Consider the following 24,594-nt stretch of genomic DNA (forward strand, 5'->3'; position numbering starts at 1 on the left):
GATTCCTGAATCAGCCATTTATAGTTTCATGGGAAGACAAAATGAAGAGCAGTTATCCCAAAGGCTTTTAGCATTTCAGATATCTAATGTATCAATTATAGAAAGTTTCTACTTGATGGTGAAGTAAAATTTTGCTCTTACATATCAAATCCCAGACTGGCCATACATTTGTCTCTATCCTCCTGTCTTACCTTAAGTGGTAGGTATCAATTTCATGGAAATGTAATGGTATTAATTTAGTGGCAGGTGCTTTGAACTTAGAGATGGAAATACTAAGTTTAAATCCCAGCTTCCCTCCTTTCTAACATTGTAACTTTGAATAAGACTTTGAAACACTGGCTCCTGTTTCTAAGTCAGTCTAAAGGAATAATAAAACCTCCCTCATAGGTATGTTATTAGGAATGAATGAAATAATATATGTGGAAACACTAAGCACAATGCTTGCTTAGAAAGTAGGGTTTCTTTTTCTTGAGGTGGGAAAGTATAGCATCCATCATTGTTAATGGAACTATCAGATTATATGCTTTTATGAAACTAGACCATTAACTCCTTTAAGTTTAAGAAGCCCAACGATTAAAACTACAGTGGTTATTTATGGAATAGTAAGAATAGTAAGCTCCATCATTTTGCTGGTAATATCAAAACCATGTGCCTTTTGTTTCTCCATGTAAACTGAAGACCCCATCGCAATCTTGGCAACTTTGCTATCTCACCACTTGAATGCTGGAGGAACGAATGAAATAAAAGAGTGTTACTACAATTCGCTGCCATTTTGTACAAAAGAAAGGATAAATTTTTTGATAAAACATTGAATTTTGTTAAAAACAGAGGTTATGATAACACATTTAGTGGAGAGTAACGTAATGATGCTGCAAATAAAAAGTGTGGTGGGAGTCACCATGTCTCCAAGCACACTGGAACCAAGCCCAGCCTGCATGAGGTAAAAAAGTTACTCATGTGGAAACTTGTTATTTCATTATGTGGCACATCAAAGTAACTTAATGAGAGCAACATAGAAGGAAGAGTATGTAAACAAGGGAAAATGGGCATTGTTTTTTCCATTTGTGAACAGTTCCTGGATATTCCCTGAAACTGTAGTCCTGTTTATTCTAGTTCCCTTGCCCTCCTGACTACATTTCATAGAGCTCCTGCCTAACTATTACCGAACTCCTATCTTTAAGTTGAAGCTCCTTTTGTGCAGAGAGACATGTGTGACAGTAGATGCTCTCCTGATCCAGGTTCTATGGCTTTCACCTAACTGTTCGCCATCATTGTTTTCTCCCTTTTTGGACTTCGATGTGTGCTGGCTAAATCGCTTTAGAACATACTTCATGGGATGGACATAGCCTAATGAGCTCATTGCTGGTAAAATCTATTTTTTCTGGGCTGAAGGTGCTAAGTGTGATGGTTGGGAAATACTGTCAGTGGTAGGAAAGGCATGAGTCAATGCTCTCTATAGGCCTGACTCCCTGTCAGCTTGGGTTGCTGTCAGGTTCCTGTATCTAGAGTAGATCCCCAGTTCATAGCATTAGAATCCAAGCTCCCTTTTGTTAACTTGTGGAATATATTGGTTGGTGCAGTGAGCAGAGTCCCTAAACTGCCTGTCCAGTACACTGAAAAAAATAGTTACCCATTGTGCTGCCACTTTAAACTACAGCTGGTGATTTTTGCTCTTGTCTCTTTGTCTTTGTCCACATGCATGTTTCTATATAGTTGCAGTTATTTTATCTATTCCTGTTTTCCATTTGTGTCATAAACATCTTCCATGTATATTTTGTATAACTCAAAACTTATAATGTAATAGCTACATAATTTGGTATGTTACAGGTTCCCCCTGTTGTTACTCACTAGGGTTGTATCTAGTTTCTTGGTGGTTTTTATTTGTTCTTATTTTCTTATTATGGGAAATACCAAAATGAACGTCTTTAGTATCACTTCCCAAAGTTTTCAGTAGCTAGATCCCAGAGTATGAACGTTTTACGGCCTCTGCTTTGTAATGTTATATTTTGTTTTCCAGAGCAGCAGTGCTTTTTTGTAGTGCTAACCAGCATGTCTTCAAAATTCCCTTTAAAGTAATGCTTTTAAACGTTTTAGCACAGGACATGCCCTTGCTTTTATATGAATCTTTTCTTATTGCGCGGAAAGTTCCAAGCAGCATTTACAAATAAGCCCTATTCCCGATGATTAGCTTTTTCTAGTTAAAGCTAGCAGCAAACATCTACCATGTTGGGCTACTCACTGCACAAAGCTCTGGCTTGACTACATATGTGATATGTTCCTAGTCTGGCACAGAGCCACAAAGTGCATTTTTGGTGAATTGTTTTTACCCCTCACATCTGATGTGAATGCTCAAGTTAGAGCTTTCATTACAGTTTTTTGCTAATACCATGTTGTGGAAGTACAGTGGTCTTGCTATATATTGTTAGTCACTTAAAAAAATGTCCTAGTATGTTGAGAATGACTATTTCTCTATTTGGTTCTTTGGCTCTTTGAAAAAAATTAAAACATCAAATAAGATAAAGTCCGATGTAGCCGAAAGCCTCTATTTCAACTTTCCATCAGGGCTGTTTATTTAATGCATTATAAGTTTCCATGGTTCATGTTATCTTAGGGTATCTTGTGAGTTGATCTTGTGAAGAGAATCCTTGTGGTCCCTCCTCTGGGCTAATTCTGTGTCTTAATTTTCACAGTGAACATAAAGATTCTGAGAAGAAACACAAAGAGAAGGAGAAAACCAGGCACAAAGATGGAAGTTCGGAAAAGCATAAAGACAAACACAAAGACAGAAACAAGGAAAAAAGGAAGGAGGAAAAGGTATAAAATTTTCCAGGGGGGAAGGAGATGTGGGATGTGCTTTTCATTTTGTTTACCTCTAAAAGCAGGTAATGAAACCACTTGTATTTCATAGTAAGATCCCTTGGCCTTTGAATAAAAGGGTCTCTGTCAGAAGACTTTAGAGCCAACCATACACTTAAACTGTGGAACTAAAGCCCTTTACAGCTGTATTTCATAGTACCAAATCTGTCCATATTGTTACCTTACTTTTATATGGCAAATGGATAAATTGAGAATACAGGGTTTCTGGAAATGTCAGTTTTCCCTCATGGGGAAAATTCTGTTCTTTGGGGAAGGCCTGATGCCATGTGGTCCTTCCTGAGTGAAAACAGTGCGCTGATTGTGTCCTTTGTGACTGGCGCCCCAGCATAAGCAGTGCAAACCTTCTCAAGATGATAAGCTAATCTGGCTGCAAATGAATACTGTTATGCATAGGTTTTTCTGAAGAATTGTTTTTTTTTTAGTTTCTGAAAATGTTTGTACCTGGTAAATTCAGATAATATGAAATAGGGAACATAGTGAAAAGTACATCTCCCTTTCACCCCTGTCTCATTGTCTCCATCATTCCTTTTCTGGATGTAGCCACTATATCAATTATTTGTATTCTTCCAGAGATAATCTCTGTGTATTTGGGTGTGTATGCATGTGTGCATGCGTGCGTGCGTGCGTGTGTGTGTGCGTGTGTGTGTGTGTGTGATTTCTGAAAGACCCAGAGTGTTTGGGAAGTTGAAGGAAGGGAATGTGAATATACTTTGCCTAAATCAGAGATGGCAGGAAATACACTATTCTATTCCTTTTTGTTTTGTTTTTTTATTTCCTTTCTGTACTGCCATGGGCATGTCCTTGAGAGGTGGAATATATTTATTGAGGGAGGGGGACCCGCCATCATTTAAAGGAAAAAGGCCCCTATTTTGAAGGAAACACTTTTCAGTAAATGGGATAATTCACCCTGATGAACTGTGAAAAATGAGTCTTAAAAAAATTTCAAGACCTTTAGTTCACCTGTTAAATTTTGCTAACAAGGGTCAATCTTGAATCAGGTTGCCCCAAGAGTTGAGGCCAGATATTCTGAAATAAGAGAGAGGCTTCTTCAGATTTAGTCCTTTTGGTACTAATAAGATACTACTATTTTCCTTTCAGGTTAGAGCCTCTGGGGATACAAAAATAAAAAAGGAGAAGGAAAATGGCTTCTCTAGGTAAGACCCCTCTGCCGCCTTGGTGTTCCTTTCTCTGGGTGCCCAGCAGACCAGCTGCCCATGCTGTAGTGCTGTGTGGGCTTACCTGAAATACACTGACCTGGCCATCTCCACATTTCCAAGGAGGGTTGGCAGTCAGGTATCTTGGTCTAAGCCAGTTTGAGCATTTCTAGAGTGCCATTTAGTGAAACTGACCAGCACATTTTCCAGAAGACAATGAGTGGAGAATATTGACAGGATGAAATTTTTAAAAATTGACATGTAATTTACATACATAAAACTCACCTTATTAAAGTGTATAGTTTATTTGTTTCTAGTATATTCACAAGTTTGTTCAACCACCCTACCACCCCACTGTCTAATTACAGAACACTTATCACGTGGAAAAAAACTCCATACTCCTCAGTAATAATTATGGGGTTTCCTTAGATTCCCTACTCTGAGTTCTTCCTTAGTAATACAGTAGTCTCCCCTTATTTGGGGTGGTTTTGCTTTTTGAGAGTTCAATTTCTTGTGGTCTGAAAGCAGATGATCCTCCTGATGAATCATCAGGTCAGTAGCAGCTTAACTACATCCCAGTGTTCTCATCGTTCACCTCACTTCATCTCACCACACATGCATTTTATCATCTCACCACATCACAAGAAGGGTGAGTACAGTACAGTAGGATACTTTTAAGTGAGAGAGAGAGAGAGACTACATTCACATAATTTTTCTTCAGTATATTGTTATAATTGGTCTATTTTACTATTAGTTATTATTAAATCTTACTGTGTGTAATTTATAAAATAAAGTTTATCGTAGGTTTATATGTATATGTATGGGGAAAAAAATAGTATATAGAGAGCTCAGTACTATATAAAGTTTTAGGCATCTACTAGAAGTTTTGGAACGTATCCCCTGCAGTCAAGAGGGGGCTACTTTATTCTGAAGCTAATATGTGGAAATTTACTTGATAAACATTTTAGTGGTAGGTGTAGATTTAAGTAGAAATATATTTTCTTTTTTCTAGAAGAGGAGGAAAATGCAATGCACACAATCTAGAGGTCACTTTTCCTGTATTATATTGCCATTTTGATTCTGTTTTCCTCATCACTGTCCACTCCCTAAAATAAGCCTGAAGATCTCCTCTATTTCAAAAACTAGAAGTCTATGATTATGTATTCTGACCTACTTTGCTGAATAGCAGAATGGATTTACTAGGAGTGTTTGCATACATTGACTAGGACATTTTGTTCGAGAGTTTTGCTTCCTTGAAACTTTGAACTTTCAATTTTGTTTGAGAACATTTTTGAAAATTGTACCGTACGGTCTACTCTGGGTCCCTTAGACTAAGAGAAGCAGGTGCCCTCTTCAGGCTTGTTTTGTAACTGTTCTAGGAATCCAGAATAGTAAAATTCAAGCCACTTTAGAGCTTTAAGTGTACCTTATGTGTTCTGATTTCTCAAGTAAAGTGAGTATAGGATAGCTATTTTCTGCCAAGAGACTACCTAGAACTTTTATTAAATTAATGCTAAGATGTGAATAAACTCTCTGGACTTAATGTGTAGTCCTAGGTTGGGTTCTACTTTAGACTTTCTGGGTTAGAAGATCAGGAACACACCCTGTGAGGCCGTGGTCTTTACTTTCATATTGCTGGACTGCTTGCTAGCTTGCATGTGTGTTTTGTAGAAAATCCAGATGCTTTGCTGGATGGAGTACTGTTTTCTGGTAAATTGTTTCAGAAATTCTTCCTTCAGGCCTAGTAATCCTTCCCACGTGTTTTTAACTTCACCCATGACAGCGCTAGGACTTAGCATTTACTTAACTAGGTAGGTAAATGGCAGTGTTCCTTTCCTTCTGTGCAAAACTTTTGGAGATTTTAGGCTCTTGGGGCTAAGTCAGTGATTTCTGTAGTAGAAGAACAGCTATGTAGGTTGGCATTTGGGGAGTGTGCAGAAATAAGGAAGAAATCTAATCTCTTCAAACTTTCAAATTCTGTTGCAAGCAAGGGGGATCCAGTATGCCTGGGGGGGGGTGTTGAAAACCCTGCGAATATCCTGACTCCTTTGGTAGCTGAAGGTGCCAAAGGTGCCAAAGCACTTCTGGGTGCTTATCCCTTGGACTCATTAAAGATACAGGTGGATTTATGTCCTTAAGAGATATGGGTGGTTTTACGTACTGAGTGAGTAAGCTTTGCGGGTGCTTCTGGCTGTGAGCAATGAGGTTCTGATGAGATGTGCCAGGCCAGGGAACATCCCAAGGCTCTGGTGATTGCTGGTCCCGTGGCTTTTTTTACTTGTTACTTCTTATTTTTGGTTCAAGATAGTTATCTAACAGAATCATCTTTTTTATATTCAGAAGGCAAAATCTTAACAAAAATAGAGCAAGGCAGTCTTGTTTAAAGTAAGTAAATCAAGAGAAGAAGTAGAACAGTGAATAGATGTGGCTTAGAATGACTTGTTTGTTCTGGACCTGCCATTTAGTATGTGCCCCCCCTTTTGTTGTAATGTTACTTCATTATTTCCTTTAGAACTTTAAGGTACTAAATTTGAGAGATAAATTTTTATTCTTCACATGTAAAGCTGTATTTTAGCTTTTGGAGTCCTAGAACAATCAGTTCAGATCATTCATAGGGTCAGATACATAGTAGATCCCTCATGCAATGTAAGGAAATAATTTAGACTTGTTCCTGTTGCAGTTTGGGTCATGCTGGCAAAGGCAGCTAAGATGTGGTAGAAAAGAATGCTGATGTAGAATAGGAAGTCCTGATCCCAAACCTTGATCTTGGCTGTACATGTGAAATGAGGACTACTACTCTCTTCTTCACGGGGTTGTGGTGAGAATTAAGTGAGGAAAAGTGCTCATGGACAATCTTTATAATACATACAAATGTGTGTTGTTATCTTTCATATCAGCTGCTTCTCAGATAATTAATCCCTACTTTGGATTACTTTATATAATATTGACATTCCAAAACTCATTAACTAGTATTTTTTTTTCTCTTTAGTCCACCACGAATTAAAGATGAACCTGAAGATGATGGCTATTTTGCTCCTCCTAAAGAGGATATAAAGCTATTAAAGAGATCTCGAGATGAGGATAAGTGAGTATTTGCTAATATTTTGATTTTTTTTTAAACCAAAAAGTTGTTTAAATGTGATGTATGTCTCTATAACACACAGAGAAACTGCATGAATTGACTTTTACTCATTTGGAATTTGTGATTTAATGGTCTAGGCAACTGATTTCTCTTCGAATTATGAAAAGTAGGATTTGCTAAGCCAATAAGTAGTGTGTACCTGGGGCTTAAATGGAGAATACATATTTAAATTTTTCTTATTAAAGAGGTAATTCATGTTTATTGTAGGAATTCCAAATAATACAGAATTCTTAATATTTAAATTATTAAAGTTACTTTAAGTTTATCATTACCTACCACAGATAAGTTTTCACCATTAAATTTTTCCTACGATCTGTGCCTGTCAATCATTCTAAGTGAACTATTAGTATACAGAAGTAATAAAATCGCTCTTACTTAAAACAGTTATTTGAGACTTATATGTACATCTTTCTCAGATTCAGTTAGCGAAGTTAAAATTCTGTTCATTAATTTCAGTCTTGTATAGCTTATTATGCTCTAGGAATCTACAAAGGATTTATGGTAGAAAGTGGTGGAAAGGGAGGAGGGAGATACTTGGTGAACTCATTTGTGTTCCTTCAGAATTCATTTAGAATTTCTTTCCTCCCCTTTCTAGCCAGTTATTACTTTGTGGTAGTGATTGTTGCACCGTGCATTTGGTTTCAAGATTTCCCTCTTCTAGTGGCATCTATTTCTGTATATATCCCTCAACTCCACTTCCCTTCCAGGCTTACATGTAGTATAAAGTTATTTGTGTTGTTCTGTATAGGTCTATAACTATTGGTGCTTGGTCTGGCCTTCTTTACTCTCCATTCCTGTTCTTGACTGTAGAATGCCCAGCCAAAAATAATAGCAGCCATGCATGTATTGGAGGCCTATCAGAAGAGTTTGGAGGTCCTGATCCATTGGTGAGAACTACTGAGTCACAATTGTGTTAACTACATATTCATGTTCCCCTTTCTAGTGCTGATTATAAACCTAAGAAAATTAAAACAGAAGATATCAAGAAAGAGAAGAAACGAAAACTAGAGGAAGAAGAGGTTAGTAAAGAGACAATTTAGGCCCTTTGGTGCTTGAGTTTGAAATAGGGAGTTTTCCATAAAACAACTTTTGAAGGCAAATGGATTTTAGGAATTTACTGGTCTGTTATACATTTAAACACTGGAAAAAACTCAAGCCATGTTACAGTGGCCATGGCACTGTTAGTTTTAAGATCTCTCTTAGCCTTCCTGGGTGTCCTCCCACAGCTGGGCTGCTAACTAACGTTTTTGGAGAAACTCCACCATCTTCATATATACAGAGGAAGTGTTAACAAGAAATTATATTTTGACTTTTCCCTAAGAATGTGTTTTGGTGCCCTCTCATACCTTAGCAAAGCTTGCTTGTCAGTCACTTTGGGTAGCTATCCCTATTGAAAGCCCTTAAATGTGTGCCCCTTGGACGAAGGATGAAATCTAAGCTCTTTACCACAGCTCCCCTGATCTTGTCCCTTCATCTTGTGCCTCTTCTCTAATTTACCTTGTTCCATGCACACTGACCTTCTTTGTTTCTTTTCCACACCAGGTTCTTTGTGCTTCAGAGCCTTACATAGCACATGTTCCTCTGTCTAGGACACACATGCTCTTCCCTACTTCTGGCTTTGTAAACTTCCTAAAAGTCTCAGTTCAATTCAAGTACTTTTCTGAGAGTTCTGTTTGATGCTTTGTTAGACATAGAATACAATAATAGTATGGTTCCTTCTTTTGGCACTTTGCATTTCTTGTACTAAAGAGTCTTAGCAAGTAATTCAAGAGAAAGATGTCAGAAATTCAGGTGTCTTAATCTTGCAGTCCCCTGAGAGAAGTTGTTGAGTGAGTTCCTAGCTCTTAGACTGCATCTGAGGTGAGTCACTATCTTAGGCAAAATGGATTCATAAGTGTAAAGTTCATAGCTTGAAGTGTGAACAGTAAAGATAGTGATAGGGGCAGTGAGTCTTAAGAGTGTAACTGGTCATGGTAGTAATGAGAGTGCTATTAATAATTAAAATTAAATTAAATAGGTGCTTACTGTGTGCCAGGCACTATTCTTCATGCCTTATATGTATCATTTCATTCAATGCTTATACCAACCCTTAGAAATAAATACTGCTACTGTTAATCTCCATTTTACAGATGCAGAAACTGAGGATAGGGAGGTTGAATCATTTGCCTGAGGTAACACAGCTACTAAGTAGTAAAGCTAGGATTTGATCCCTTGCATTCTGATTCCAGAGCCAGCACACTAGCTGCTATGTTATCCTGCCTCCTGTGGGACTTTGTTGATCCTTTAACTTCACAAGCAGGGAGAAGAGGGTCTTTAATGAAATCATACTAAGAATATTAATGAGTAGGTGAGCTATCAGAGGGATGATAAGGTTCTGGATTTATAGAATTGTAGTTTCTCTGACAACCAGTCTGTTTGTGGGAGAAGTTCAAGTTGAAGTGAGCCTACTGAAGGAATTTAGCGTGAAATGCTGAGTTAGAGATATAGTAGTCAGTTACTCTACTTTCGTAATATCATCAGTCCAGACTAATGAATTAAAAATGTAAACCTTCAGCTCTCCGTGCTTTCTGTATCACAGTTATGCTTATGTTGCATTTGTGTAAAATAATACCTTTCTCTGAGTTTGGTAGAGGTTAGTAATAACTCATTTGGAAAAAAGAATGGTTGACTTCATTTTTTTATTATTTTGTTTAACAACACTTTCCCTACAGGTGGAGGAAGAAAATGCAGGCTGAAAGGCCGAATTAATACAGTCTTACCTTGGCAGGGACCCCAGATGGCAGGATCACCCATTAAACCTCACTAGCTAGCTGTATTTTTTTTCATTTCTGGAAATTGTTCTGAAGTGTGTCAGTGACTGATTATCCCATTTTGAGGCTTGAAAGCATACAGTATAACCAGCAGTTCCCTGATGGGACTGTCTGCTTGTCTGTTTAGAAGCTGTTCAGAGAATGTCTTTAACTGAAAAACATTTCCCTTTCCTGTGTTTAAATAGTAAACATTATCTGAATTAATGTGATCCTCTAATACTTTCTCCTCCTAAAACATACTTAAACATTTATATTGTCCATTCCTCTATTAAAATTTGTGTATTAGAGTCTTGCCTCTCCTTCTACCCCAAAGGTCATTTGCTTTAAGACCCCAAGTTTATCTTGATTGCTATACTATCATTGTAGTCCTAAATGTTTGTATGTTACAGTCATTTCCATAAGTCATTTTGTTTTTTTGCTGGTAAACTTGGGTTCCCATCATAGTAGCTATATGACCTTGAGCAAAAGACAAAACCTCTGTTTCAGAGTTTTCCTTGATTATAATTGGAAGAGGTCAAACCAAACTGTCTATTCAAGCTCTACCATTCTATAATTGATACTAAAATGATTGAAACCACTTTGCAGAGCTGTATAAAACACTGAATAAAGACTTAAGTTATCTTTGAATAGTTAGAAAAAAGGAAAATATTCTTCAAAAGAGTTTAGTTCTGTTGAGCACATTTTTGTCTGGGTGAGTTCTGTTGTTTTGAGATTTATCTCCTGTATTGGTGAATTGTCCTTGTGATGTTGGATGCTCCTACCATTGTAGGATTGGTAATCATTTCAGGACCCCCCCTCCCACCACAAATACTTGCTTACTGCTTCATGTCTTCGTGTATGTAAAGAGCGGTGATAGGAAGTGTACCCCCCTAGACTAAATCAGGAATTTCCTTTCAAATTGTACATTAAGTGTCTAATACAAGGTCTCCTATAGTCATTATTTTGATGGTATTAGAAGAGATTTAAGGATGAAGTAGATTTGAAAGTAAGTGAGGACAATGCGCTGGGATTACTCTCTGTGGCAGTGCTTTCTCAAACTCCCCTGAGACTAAAAAAAAATAAAATTTCCGAGACTCCTCCCCTGCAAACTGAGTGTTTTTACCTGCTTTCTCAGGTAGTCACTTGTTAGGGAGTTTGGGGAAATACTGCTCTGGAGAAAGTACCAGTTAATTTCTAATCATCTATCCAATTGAGCAGATTGGATTTAAGAACTTCTCTAGTTGTGATATTCTGTGATTTCCACTTTTTCTTCCTAATGGCCCCCTGAAACTACTAGAAATGTGATTTGTCCTTATTTAAATGCTTTCTCACCATGTTTCTTTGTAGGACGGTAAATTGAAAAAACCCAAGAATAAAGATAAAGATAAAAAAGTTCCTGAGCCAGATAGCAAAAAAAAGAAGCTGAAGAAAGAAGAGGAGCAAAAATGGAAATGGTAACATCTCAGCACTGGGTTAAAATGTCAGTTCGTTGATTCTACAACCTAATAAAACAAGATTGTTGAATTACTAAAATTAATAGCCTAGTATTTGGGGGAGGAGCGAAATACGTAAAAGAGTCTAGAATAACATTCTGAAGTGTTTTCCAGGTCCTAGTGAAAGCATTAACTAGCTGTCAACCTATTGGATCTCAAAACTAGGTCCCACCTATTAAAAAGAATGAACTTGTAGAAGTAGACCTATGTATATATGGGAATTTAGCATATGAAGAAAGTGGCATTTAAGATGATAGGGCAAAGATGGATTATTCTATAAATCAGGTTGGGGAAACTTTGTTTAATAGACAACCTCCACAAAAAAACCTAGATGTATGCTTTCATAATTGTACAATAGTGAAGACCTTTTAAAGCAAGACATATAATCAGAGTCATAGGGAAAACATTTGTATATTTGATATATCAAAATTAAAATCTTACATGTGGCCAGCAAACAAACTCATGCCATGAAAAAAAAAAAAATGAAGGGAAAATATTTGCAATGCAAAGGGATAACATTCCTAATGTGAAGAAAGGTCTTATAAAACTTGAAAAGACCAGTCTGTAAGTGAGGAATAGGCAGTTCATTAAAGAAAGTAAGTGATTAGTGAACGTATTAAAATGTGGTGAACCTCACAAGTAGCAGAGAAGGATGCAAAGAATAATAAATGATACATTTTTGTTTAATGGTTCTCAAATTGAGAAATATGAATAAGTAACAAAATATGGAGGGTTGTTAGTATGAGAAAACAGTTTAATAAACAGTGGGATTGAAAATTCAGTCTTGACGGAGGCCAGTTTAGCCAGTAACAGGTTACCTTTAGGAAATGTGTTTAGGTGGGAAATTTTATTTTCTATTTAGTAAGTTTGGGCATATTAGAATTTTTAAACACACGTGTTTTTTAAATGCTGATTTTCCTTAAAATTACATTATTGACTATACCGGTAATACATGATTGTATTTATATTGAAAAAATATCAAATGATCCAGAAGTATAAAGGAAGAAATAACAGTTGTCTTTCCCTTTTTTCCCATTCCCATTTTTCCTTTTTAGCTTTGAAGTAACCACTATTTGTAGTTTGGTGTGTAGAGTTCCAGACCTATTTGTGTGCATTTACTTGATGGCTTTTATTTAGAACAAGAATCTCCCCAGCATCTATGGGGAGAGGAGAAAGATCAGTAACCAGAGAGGTGGCGGAGATGAGCAGAGCTGCAGTGGCAGAAATGCTCTCAGCACAGCTGTTTAATTGACATTGTTTGTGTGAACGTACATAGGGCTCAAGGGGCTCAAAAGAAGGTGCAGGAAAGGGAAATCACAGAGCAACGGAATCCTGGGCCTTGCCAGAGGTCAGAGTCAGAAAACAAAAGATCATGTGTTTTTTTTGAACTCAGTTTTTCAGTGACAGAGTATTAAAAGGTTTTTATGACCTTTAATAAAGTGATTTTTTTTTAAAGACAAAATAAAGTGATAGTATAAATCGGGTTATTTGGGAGTCATGAGACTGGTGAGTTAGTAATTCATCAGTCTGTTGTCTCTCATGGTTCTGTGGTGGGTGCTCAGGAAGTATTTATTGAATGAACAAATTCGTTCCCTTGTCATCACTAGTTCCTTGCTGTCTGCCCCTTTTTTCTGGAGCCTTGGCTCTTACTGGGTCCTGAAGCAGATGTCCTCTTATCCTGGTTCAGCCATTGTGTATGTGGAATTAGGTACTCTTGAAGTGTCCAATAGCCTAATCAGGCTTCTGTGGTTGAAATCCTTATCAGTGTTATCACGCATTAATTCTGTTAGCACACATTGGTTCTTGTTTTGGTTTAAGTGGGACTGGTCAGTCTTTAACTGAAGATGGTTAGTTTCGGGGTTAGAGGAGTCTTTGCTACAGCCTCTATTGCATGCTTTTCTTAGGCCTTGTTAAATTTTGTGCATTCTTAAGTGCAATACTTGATGGCACAACTTAAGTTTTTAGAAGTAGAGAACAGGAATGATTGACTACTTAAGTGATGGCTTGCCCTTTCCTTTTGTCACTATCCTGACAGAAACAAACAAACATTGATCCTTATCTCCCTTCCCTCTCTTTGGTAATTGTGGGGATGGGAAAATGGTTCAGATCCCCCTGGGTTTCTTTACTGCATCCCCATAGAAACAATGTTACAAGTTGTGGCAGTGTGGTCAACTTGTCCATGAAAACTTACTTAACCCAGATCCTGTTTTTAACTGCTAACCATTGTACCTGCATAAGGTTTCATCTCTTTCTTGAGTTAAGTATACTTTTTTGCATCAGGGCCGTCCTGTTGGAACAAATCCCATGTTTATTTTAAACAGAGGATCTTCACAAAAGGACCTAAAAACTGGGGGAGTGTTGCTGGTGTTAAGGTGTGACTTTAAATGAGGTTTTGTGTCTCAGCAAAGGTGTAAAATGCTGTAAGGATTTCATATCATAATGTAAGGAATTAAGTGTTGAAATACGAGGACTCACTAATAATACAATCAGTAATAGTGATAAATGTATGGAATATGGGTGGTTGACATTTTCCTCAAAGCAGAGAAATTCCTTGATTCCAGAGATTAGTTTCCAGCAAGCTGTAGTGTGTGACATTTGTTTCTGAAATTCTAAGTTAAATGTGCATTTTATAGTATACCACGAGGTGCTTGTTAGCTGCAAGAGAACTGATTTCAAACAGCAGGAGTGTTTTTTCTATCTTACATACATTTCTAGCACTTGTCCATTTTCTTCTTTTCAAGCACGTTTTATTTTCAGATTGATACCTAATTTATGAATTCACAAGTCAAGCCTGCCATAAAGAAGTCATTTTGATATCTAAGTACATTTTCCTTAATTTTGTTGGTGAATCATTGATGGGGGCCTAAAAAGCAAACACTACTGTTTTTATTTGTACAGTAGTAGTTGTTGGTTCAGTGCTGTCAACCTGTTGGAAGATACGTTCTTTCTCTTTAAACTGAGGTTTTAGAGTTGAGTGATGCACTGAATCTTTTATTTTGTTTAAATGGTGAAAAAGTTATTATGAGTCCTCAGGATGAACATGTTGGAATAGGAGGAATTATAAAAGCAGTTTGGAGTCTTAATTTAAAACACTGGAGCTGATGAAAAGAGGTGAACCAAGGCCCCGGGATAAGGGAAGACCTGGTGTTCTGAATGCCCTCATGGTTACTCTGACTGCTGCAGGTAGGCCTCTTGCAGTTGACCTCACATACATGCCTACATACACCACATGTAGTACATATATGTGCTCTAGGATTTGGAGAGTAGTAAGTAGACTCTAGATTTGGGTGGGTTCCTGCATCCAGACCTCCTCCTGCCATGTCTAATTGGGAGATATCGCCAGTTTCATCCCTATAAAGTGGTAGGTTGTTCATAGAGGATCTCTAATGCTCTTTCTGGGTCTAAGATTTTGTTACCTTTTGACTTTGAGGAGTTTAAAAAATTATTTTGAATTGTAAAATACAAAAACGTAAAATTACCATCTCAACCATTTTTAAGTGATTACATACATTCACATTGTGTGCAACCATTACCACCACCATCCATCTCCAGAACTCTCTTTATCTTACAAAACTGAAACTCTGTTAAACAAGAACTCTCCCTCATCCCCCTTTTTCCCCAGGCCCTGGTAACTACCATTCTACTTTCTGTTTCTGAATTTGATTACTCTAGGTACCTCATATAAGTGGTAACATATAATTTCTTTCCTTTTGTTACTGGCTTATTTCACTCAAGACTCATCCCTGAGTGAATGCTGTGACATTTGTCAGAAGTTTCCTTCTTTTTAAAGGCTGAATGATACTCCATTGTATGTTTAGACCACATTTTGTTTATCTATTTCTCTGTTGATTGATACTTACATTATTTCCACATTTCACCAATTGTGAATAGAGTTGCTGTGAACATTTGTGTACAGGTATCTGTTTAAATACCTGCTTTCAATTCTTTGGGGTGTATTCTTGTAAGTGAAACTGAGAATCTATGTTTAACTTTTGAGGAGCCGCTGTACTGTTTGCCATAGAGGCTGTACCATTTTACATTCCCACCAGCAGTGCACAAGGGTTTCAGGTTTTCCACATTCTAGTCAACACTTGTTTTTTTCTGATTTGTCGTTGCTTTTGTTTTTGTAATAGTCATCATAATGGGTGTGAGTGGTATCTCTTAGTTTTGATTTATATTTTACTGACAGGGGTGTTCAGTATTTTTTAAGATGCCTGATGGCCATTTGTATAGCTTCTTTGGAGAAATGTCTAAGTCTTCTGCCTATTTTTTGATTGAGTTGTCTTTTTCTTGAGTTGTAGTTCTTTATATATTCTGGATATTAATCCCTTATCAAAGTTACATGCTTTACAAATACTTTCTCTCATTCCATGGGTTACCTTTTTACTCTATTGTATCCTTTGATATACAGTTTTAAATTTTGTAGTCCAATTTATCCTAATTTTCTTTTGTTACCTATGCTTTTAGTATCGTGTCTAAGAAATCATTGCTAAATCCAGTGTCATGAAGCTTTTGCCCCGTGTTTTCTTCTAAAAGTTTTATAGTGTTAGCTTTTATGCTTGGATCTTTAATCCATTTTGCATTTATTTTTGTATATAAGTATGTAAGCTCAACTTCATTCTTTTGCATGTGAATATCCAGTTTTCCCAACACCATTTATCAAGAAGACTGTTCCTTCTCCATTGAATGGTCTTGGCATCCTTGTCAAAAATCGTTTGACCATATATGTTGACTTTAGTTTTATAGTAATAAATACTATTGTTACAGCACAGTTTGATACATGTAATTTTATTTGATATTTGAACTTTGAATATGTATAATTGGCCTTCAGAAGGATTCTGTACAACTATAGGGCTTTTCATTTTAAGTTAAGAGATAATGAACATTAAATCTGTGAAGTTTAAAAATAATTCTGTTATAAGACAACTGATTCACTCCTAAAAATCAAAATGGTTGTGATGAGTAGGTCTGTCTAATTCCATAGAAAGACTGAACATGTCAACCGGTTGCAGTGCATGATCTTTAATTGGCTCCTGGTATATAAAATACATTTTGGATATAATTGGGAAGTTTTTGTATGATCTGGGTATTAGAATGAGACTAGGGAATTATTAATTTTCTTAGTTATGTTACTATTATAGTTATACAGATGTTGGCATAAATGTTTAGAGGTGAGGTATCATATCTACAGTTTACTTTGGTTCAGCAAAAAAACAGGAAATTTAGCATAGTGTTAATAATTGTATCTAGGTGGTGGGTGTATGATAGTCATTGTATTATTCTCTGTTTTTATGTTTGATCATTTTTAAAATAAAAGCGTTGTCAAAAAGGTGTTTCCACTGAGCTTTACATTCACTTATCAGTGTCTGCTACATAGCGCTAGATGGCCTGTAAGTATCTTAAACTTAGTGTATCCCAGCTGAACTGTTACTTCCCAGCTTTATGTTCCATTTTGTACTTTATGTCGTTTTCCTTTGATGTCTGCTCTGCCAGCAGACCTTTTCCTTTGTACCAACAACATAATATCATCTCTGTCGTGTATACCACTGTGTTTTACTGTTACACCATTGTGGTAAAACAGCTGTTTCCATCAGCTCCTTGAATGATGATCTCTTGTATCCAGTATCTTTGAACTGAACTGTTCAAATATATTTTCCCTATTCCCCTGAGTATTCCACCTCACTTGCGAGTGCTGGCTTTTCCAAAGTGAGGGATACTGGCTATTTTCATCTAGGCTTTGAACATGTAGCCAAGAGTCATTCCAGAGCACTGATCAGTTGAACAGATAATTATTTGGACATTGTAATAAGGGATAATCTTTATATTAGGTAAGGTAATCACTAAGTGGGGTGTTTTTTTTTTTTACTTTGTCTTTTAAAGGTGGGAAGAAGAGCGCTATCCTGAAGGCATCAAGTGGAAATTCCTAGAACATAAAGGCCCTGTATTTGCTCCACTATATGAGCCTCTTCCAGAGAGTGTCAAGTTTTACTATGATGGTGAGTTGTTCCAAAGTTGTCCAATGGTTAGCCAAGAAAAGAGTCTGCTTCTGTTTAGGAATAGAAAATGAGGAAGGATCTTGTGGTGTGTAATCCTTTTTATTTATTTCATTTTATTTTGTCATCAAGTGTTGACTTAATTCGTAAAAAGCCCATGTAATGCTGAAGAAGTGCCTTGAGAAAGGGGTTATTAATGTCTTAACTACATGGTCCCCAAAAGGTCCATCTACATAGCTCACAGCACTTGGTTTACAAACTGAATGTTTTTATCTGAAGTTCATTTCTAAGGAGCTACTCTGCAAGATTACAAAACTTTATTTGAATTATAGTATTTTATTTTACTGATATAATGCAAACTGACTCGCTATTCATCACTAGAAATAGTACTAGTATTTGGTTGAGGATTAATCAGTCTGCCAATAACCTCTGGGCAGGGCTGATAGGTGTCTGTCATAGACTACATAGCACAACACTATGCCTTTGCTATATGTTCAGCCAAGTCTGATGAACTTGGTGGAAAAATGCCCTGCCTCGTTCTCTTAGAACACTCAGAATTACCCATTAACTACCATCAGTAATTCTGTCCTTAGGTTGAAGACTGGAGAGTAGTCCTACACTCCTCTCATTGGCAGTGTAGCAACATATAGATGGTAACGCTCCACTGATTCTTATTCCAAGAGTTATCTTCAGAAATAGCTGTGGCATTTTTATTCAAACCCTTTTGTGCCTAAGATTCACCAGGTGGATCTGGGGCCATTTAATAGGTGTGTAGTAGTAGTGAGTGCTTCTGATCCAAGTGGTTTGCCAACCAAACTTTGCAAAACACTGGGCAGGAGACCTGCTGAAAAGATCAGTGGTGAACATTCAGAGTTCTGGTGCATCTCTGTCCAACCACAGTAACCTCAGGGCCATGGATGCTTAGAAGTCAAGGTAGTAGTTTATATTGAAAGGCTGGGTCTTAGTAGAAGTGAAAGAAGTGTCAAACTTGGAGAGCTCGAATTCATTTTTTAAAACTATGTTTAGTCAGTGTGCCTGTATAGACACTAAGACACTGCAGTGGACAGGACTGACTAATCCCTCATGGAATGGCATTTGCAGTCTAGCAAGACCTCATAGCCTGCATCAATAAACATGGCAGTGCTTGCATCAGATAAACATTCTGATCTGTGTTGACTAGAGAGCACAGGACAGAGTTCTGCTGTCAGCCCTCAGTCAGTCTTTCCTGGAAACTCCTAAATATGACTCAAAACTCCAATGAAGAGAAAGCATAGAACCTTAAAAAAGACAGTTATGAAAGTGCAGGTATTTTATAGCCCTAGTCTGCGCTTACCAAGTGGTTTAGAAAGCTCAAGTGGTAAAGCCTCACTGTGAAGTTCAAAGTAATTTGGAGGAAAGCTAGATTTCCTAGTCTTTGAGTTTCTCTTAACTTTTCAAGATGGGAACCTGGCACCTGAACCAGTCAACACTGGATGCTGTGGTCCCTTCCCCTATTCTTGCCCAGTCCTTGATGATTAGAGCTCTAGCTTTTTCTCAGTTGGATTTCCCTCTGGATTTTCTTCTCTTTGATTGTGTAAACTCCCACTCTACAGTAAGTCAAGAAGTTGTGTTTGACTTATTAGTGTAAATTGATAATATAAGCCCCATCTACTGGCTTAGGGAAGAGAATTTGCAGAGTCCTTTTAAACCTGCTGGGAGGGGGGCGAGGGGGCATGTGGGGGCAGGGGTTGGCTGAAGCAGTGAACTGCCTCTGCTGTGGGCCTCCAGTTTTCAGCTCACTCAGCAGTTCCCTCTTCCTGGAGCTCAGCCTTTCCCATGCAGCACTACCATTGCTAGGACCTTCAAGTCATCCTCCCACTGCTCTGCTACTGGGAGCTGTCACTTCATCTTCTGACAGCTCATCTTAAAAAAAAAAATGGTGGCATCAAAATTGCTTCCTCTGTATAGGGACAGAATTCAGTAAAATTGCCCAAAGAGTCTCCATTTCATACCAAACAGACCAGACAATTTGTACTTGGCATTTTGTTTTTAGTGACTTAATGTTTTAGTGACATTGGAAGCATATTACAAGTTCGCTAGCAACTCTCTTTTGGACCTGAGTGGGGGAGTTCTGAAGCCTTCTGGAGGCCCTTGAGAGCCAGCCTATCCTCCCCAAAGTGTCTTCTTCCAACTGCAGGGGCTGGGAAGGGGTTGGATGGGGGAATAGCGCCACCTGTTGACCTTTTAACAGATTCCAAGCAAATTATTTCTATCTACCCTGACAGTTCCAGTTTTGTGCTATAATTCCCTATAATCAGGAATGATAACTTGCTAACAATCATGAGATGAAGTGTCTTCTGGGTTTTGAAATGAATGGGTTTCTGGTGAAGTTTTAGTTTCTATAATGAATGTGAAAATCCTTGGTGAATGATTAGTACTTATGTAATAGTAAGGCAGTGGAATAGCTTTTAAGTATAGCCAAATTATTATGCCATAGATTAGTTCCAGATGGCACTGTAAACTTGGATTTTCAAGAAAAAATGGAAATTAGCCCTGAGAAGACTGTTAAAAGTAACTCTGTTTGAAAAGTATATTAAACTCCTAAGTAGTTTTCCTTTATTGCTTTATTAACTAATCAAAGCACACAAAACCCCTACGCCCCATTCATATTTTCTTTACCAGTTAGCAATTTCCATTATGTAACATCAAGATTCCTTTAGAACAACAGCTTTTACTAAACATGCGTATAATACCAAGAACGCCAATCTTCCCTTGTGGTCTGGATGAGTCTTGTTTCCCTGAAAGAAGCCACCTCATAGTGCTTGTGTTCCAGAGGAGTATGTCTAAAACTTTAGTGTGCACACAAGCTACCTGTGGATCTCATTAAAGTTCATTTTCTGATTCCTCAAAGTCTGAGATTCTGCATTTCTAAAAAACTCCCACATGATGCCAATACTGCTGGTCTGTGAACTACACTTAGAGTAGTAAAGTTGTAGACGAATATCTTATTCAGACTTTTCATATGGGTTATCTGGACTTGCCTGCTGTGGAGAGAGAGAGATATATATATATATATAAATTCATATTCCACCCACCTGACTTTAAAGAAGAAAGATACCTATTTCTTTTCCCCACAATTCCTTTCTTCTGTTCCCTGCCCTATCCCTTCCTCCCTTCTTGAACAGAGGCTGCTTAGCTTAGCAGTGGCAGGAGTCCCTCTGAGGATTTGAGTTTTAAAAACCATTGAAGAGATGTAAAGGACCCTACTTGCTGAAAGGAAAAGGAAGAGTGACTGGGCATCCCCTAGGTCATCCCTGTCCTGAGCAGGCACCTGGGAACAGTTCACTTGCATAGCCTCCAGAGAATGACCCAGGTAAATATCTGCTAAAGAGGAGGAGAATTTATACAAGTAGAAATCAATTGGTATGATGCCTTTGTTATTGTTGTTACCATGTGTCACCAGACCTTTTTATATGTTGGCAAGGTGTAAACACCATTAGTAAGAAGGTGTCTCCAGAGCTCAGTCTTTATACTCAGAATATGAATGGTACACCTCAATTTTTGGAACCACTTTTTCCTCTAGGTAAAGTCATGAAGCTGAGCCCCAAAGCAGAAGAAGTAGCTACGTTCTTTGCAAAAATGCTCGACCATGAATATACTACTAAGGAAATATTTAGGAAAAATTTCTTTAAAGACTGGAGAAAGGTATTGTAGTCCATGTATTAATATCCTAGCACCTTGAAAAAATAATCAGTCAATTACTAAGTAGTAAACTATAACTTTACAAAAAATTCCCTGATGTAAAATCTGAGTTTCATGAATTTTGCTAAAGAATTTTTTTTCTGTTCATTCACTGTATTATGTAGGATTTCTCTTCAACAAGAATATTTACATTTCTTTCCTCCCAGCTCACATATGGCTGAAGGAACGAGTTTATCAATTAGGCCAAACAAAATCTCAACTCCAGTTGAGCAAGGGAAAGTTTGTCTCTGCAGGACTGCCCTCTTGTCTGCTGTTACAAGGAGAGATACTAATGTGATGTTCCATTTCTTCTTATTCTTGCTTATTTGCTTTAGGTACTTTCTGCTCTTGAAACCACATATCCTATATCTGCCTAAGTGATCTTAAACAATCTCATTGTTCTCAATTTGGATAATGTGGACAGAGGCTAAGCTGAAGTTTACCTACTCAAAAGCTTGGAAATAAGATTTAATAAGTGAATAGAGCAGAGATGTTTCTAAGGGAAACTTTTCTCTCATTACTAAAACAAATGATACATATTTCTGTTTCTCCAACTGTGGTATATATGTGCCTAGGGGATTATGGCAGTCTGCCAAGGAACCTCAGAAACTATATAAGGGTTACATAACCTTTTCAGTGAGAGGTCATTTAAATATGGTCATTCTGTTAAATACTTTATAATTGAACAAAGTAATAAATTACATATTTTCTTTGTAACTCACTAATTGAGATTGGCTACCCCATCAGACACCTTTGACTGAAAAAATGTTTTGTTGTAACTGCAAGAAACCGGAGGGCTAATATAGTGGATTTACCTTCTACTTCTGTCCTTTTCTTTTGACTAGGAAATGACTAATGAAGAGAAAAACATTATCACCAACCTAAGCAAATGTGATTTTACCCAGATGAGCCAGTATTTCAAAGCCCAGTCAGAAGCTCGGAAACAGATGAGCAAGGAAGAGAAGCTGGTACTATGCGATTTCTTAAACTCCTCAAGAATTTTGGAATAGTGATTGGTTCATCCAATTTTCTTTTTGGTTCTTACATTACAGCTTTGACTTCAATCTAATTTCTCATGACTGTATACCAAAGATTTAGGGGTCTTGGTCTTACTAAAGTCTGAATTTTCTTAAGGGTTTTATATAGATTGAAAATTATAAATAAGCACTTTTGCACAGTGGCTTCTAAATGTTAGGGATTTAAGACAGATAAAATAATAATGACCATACGTCCCTATTCTTTGACCTATTTTACCATGTAATTTCCATCTCCATCTTTTAGCTCTGGCCAACCTCATTCTTGAAATATCTAATATCCAGCCGGGACATCATTTTCTTCCAGAATACCAGGAGGCAAACTATAGGCTGCTTGTTTTTATTAAAAAAATTTGTTTTACTGGAACGCAGCTACATCTGCTTGTTCACATATGATCTTTGGCTGCTTTCATGTGATAGTGGCAGAGTTGAGTGGTTGTGATAAAGACCATTTGGCCCTCAATTCTAAGATACTTTCTGTCTAGAAAAAGCTTGCCAACCCCTGATCTAGAGGAATCCAGGCTAGAATTTCATTTTTCAAATTGGAGATCCGGAAGGATTTTAAGGAATTCTTTGCACTTCAACCCTGTGTGTGTTCAGTATTCGAAAGTACTTAGCATGTTTATATAGTTTAGGCCATTGTATTTATATAATTCATTGTTTGATGGTACCTATTTGATCTTTAGTTTAAAAATTACAAGACACTGTGAGAGTGATAACTGCATCAGACTTTTCAGTCTCATCTTAGTCTTCTCTCCAATATTGCAGATAGTGAAATTTGGTATATTCTTCACTTCAGTAGTATTTTAAAACTTAAGACCACTTTGGAGCTTTGTTTTTAGAATAGTGATTGAAAGATAGGGAAATTTCAGAAATATCAACTTGTCAGAGCTTCTGCCAAGGACACTGGTTGCCAACACTGAATCTCTTTCCACCCACAAGGCAGCAGGACTTAGATTGAATTACTAATGTGAATTAGAGAGCAGAGGGTAAGGAGGCTTCAAATTCACACACATCCTTTTCAAGCAAAGAGCACAAAGAATATATGTACTCATTTCTGTTGAGCTTTCTTTATGTGGAATGAAGTTCAATTAAATGTTTCTGGAATGTCTTAGAAAAACATGGAGATGTTCTTTATGAGGCCTGTCAGGAGACTCTTCCCCATCCCCCCTTTTGACATTACATAGTAAAATAGTGTTAATTTTTACAGTTAAGGCTTAAAATACTTAGGTGACATATTTGTACATGTAAATTCTTTAAGATGAAGAATTTTTAATCTGTAGTTGAAGTTAATCCTTATACGTAGATATTTTAGGGATTTTTTTTGTATTTAAGTTCAAAAAAATCTGTTTTAAAAGGTTTTCCCTTATTTGTATTCATTTCTTAAAGAAGTTTAGACTTTTTTCTACCTTGACCTGTTCTTGCACTAAAGATAAGAACATACAAGTGAAGAACAGTAATTTGAGTTGATTTTGAATACTTCTTTGCTGTCTTCCAGAAAATCAAAGAAGAGAATGAAAAATTGCTGAAAGAATATGGCTTCTGTGTTATGGATAACCACAGAGAAAGGATTGCCAACTTCAAGATAGAACCTCCGGGGCTTTTCCGTGGCCGTGGCAACCACCCCAAGATGGGCATGCTAAAGAGACGGATCATGCCTGAAGATATAATTATCAACTGTAGCAAGTGAGCACAATTCATCCTTTGGGCCAGAAATGAAAGGGGGGGCTTCCTTTTTTCTTGGTAGTTGGGAATATTTTCCATGTTACAGAAGGCTGTTTGGGAACACCACACAGTATTTTCATGTATAGATCTCCCAAGCATTTTTCAGTAATTCACTGGTGAGGATGAAACTTGGAAATAGCATGCTCAGCAGATTTATCCATTTCAGTTCTTGAAAGGTGAAATGGTTCCTCACTTCTCATTTCACTGCCCTCCTGCTTTGCTATTTCCACAGAGATGCCAAGGTTCCTTCTCCTCCTACAGGACATAAATGGAAAGAGGTCCGACATGATAACAAGGTTACTTGGCTGGTATCCTGGACAGAAAACATCCAAGGTTCTATTAAATACATCATGTTGAACCCCAGTTCACGAATCAAGGTAAGAGGTAGCTAAGACCTGCACCAACTGGTGTGGCTATTAATCTTTGTCTTTTTTTGAAATATAATGTTATCAGCCTCTAAAATCAGTATGACAAATTAAAAACCCTCCCCACAAAATAAGGCAAGGGCCTGCATAATTAGCATTATCTGGTAACCCCACCCCCTTAAGGTGTACCTATTTTTTGTAACATTATAATCTTATTCATTTATTAATTCAAGAATTTATTGAAATCCCAATATGTGCATGGCACAGTGTGTGCCTGGTGCTAGGAATTGTGTTCTAGGAAT

General features: G+C 37.3%; 1 protein-coding gene across 1 annotated transcript in view; it reads left to right on the forward strand.

Moving 5' to 3' along the window:
• The window catches only part of TOP1 (DNA topoisomerase I), a 91,119-nt gene that overhangs the window by 42,478 nt on the left and 24,047 nt on the right, over positions 1 to 24,594 (forward strand). Inside the window, exons 4-13 of the mRNA XM_036902282.2 lie at positions 2,691 to 2,814; positions 3,976 to 4,031; positions 7,021 to 7,116; positions 8,117 to 8,192; positions 11,310 to 11,416; positions 17,336 to 17,451; positions 21,011 to 21,132; positions 22,014 to 22,136; positions 23,701 to 23,888; positions 24,160 to 24,304. Coding sequence (XP_036758177.1) covers positions 2,691 to 2,814; positions 3,976 to 4,031; positions 7,021 to 7,116; positions 8,117 to 8,192; positions 11,310 to 11,416; positions 17,336 to 17,451; positions 21,011 to 21,132; positions 22,014 to 22,136; positions 23,701 to 23,888; positions 24,160 to 24,304 — 1,153 coding nt within the window. The remainder of the gene's footprint in view (positions 1 to 2,690; positions 2,815 to 3,975; positions 4,032 to 7,020; positions 7,117 to 8,116; positions 8,193 to 11,309; positions 11,417 to 17,335; positions 17,452 to 21,010; positions 21,133 to 22,013; positions 22,137 to 23,700; positions 23,889 to 24,159; positions 24,305 to 24,594) is intronic.

Source organism: Manis pentadactyla, chromosome 5 (genome assembly GCF_030020395.1).
Source record: "Manis pentadactyla isolate mManPen7 chromosome 5, mManPen7.hap1, whole genome shotgun sequence".
Taxonomy (NCBI): domain Eukaryota; kingdom Metazoa; phylum Chordata; class Mammalia; order Pholidota; family Manidae; genus Manis; species Manis pentadactyla.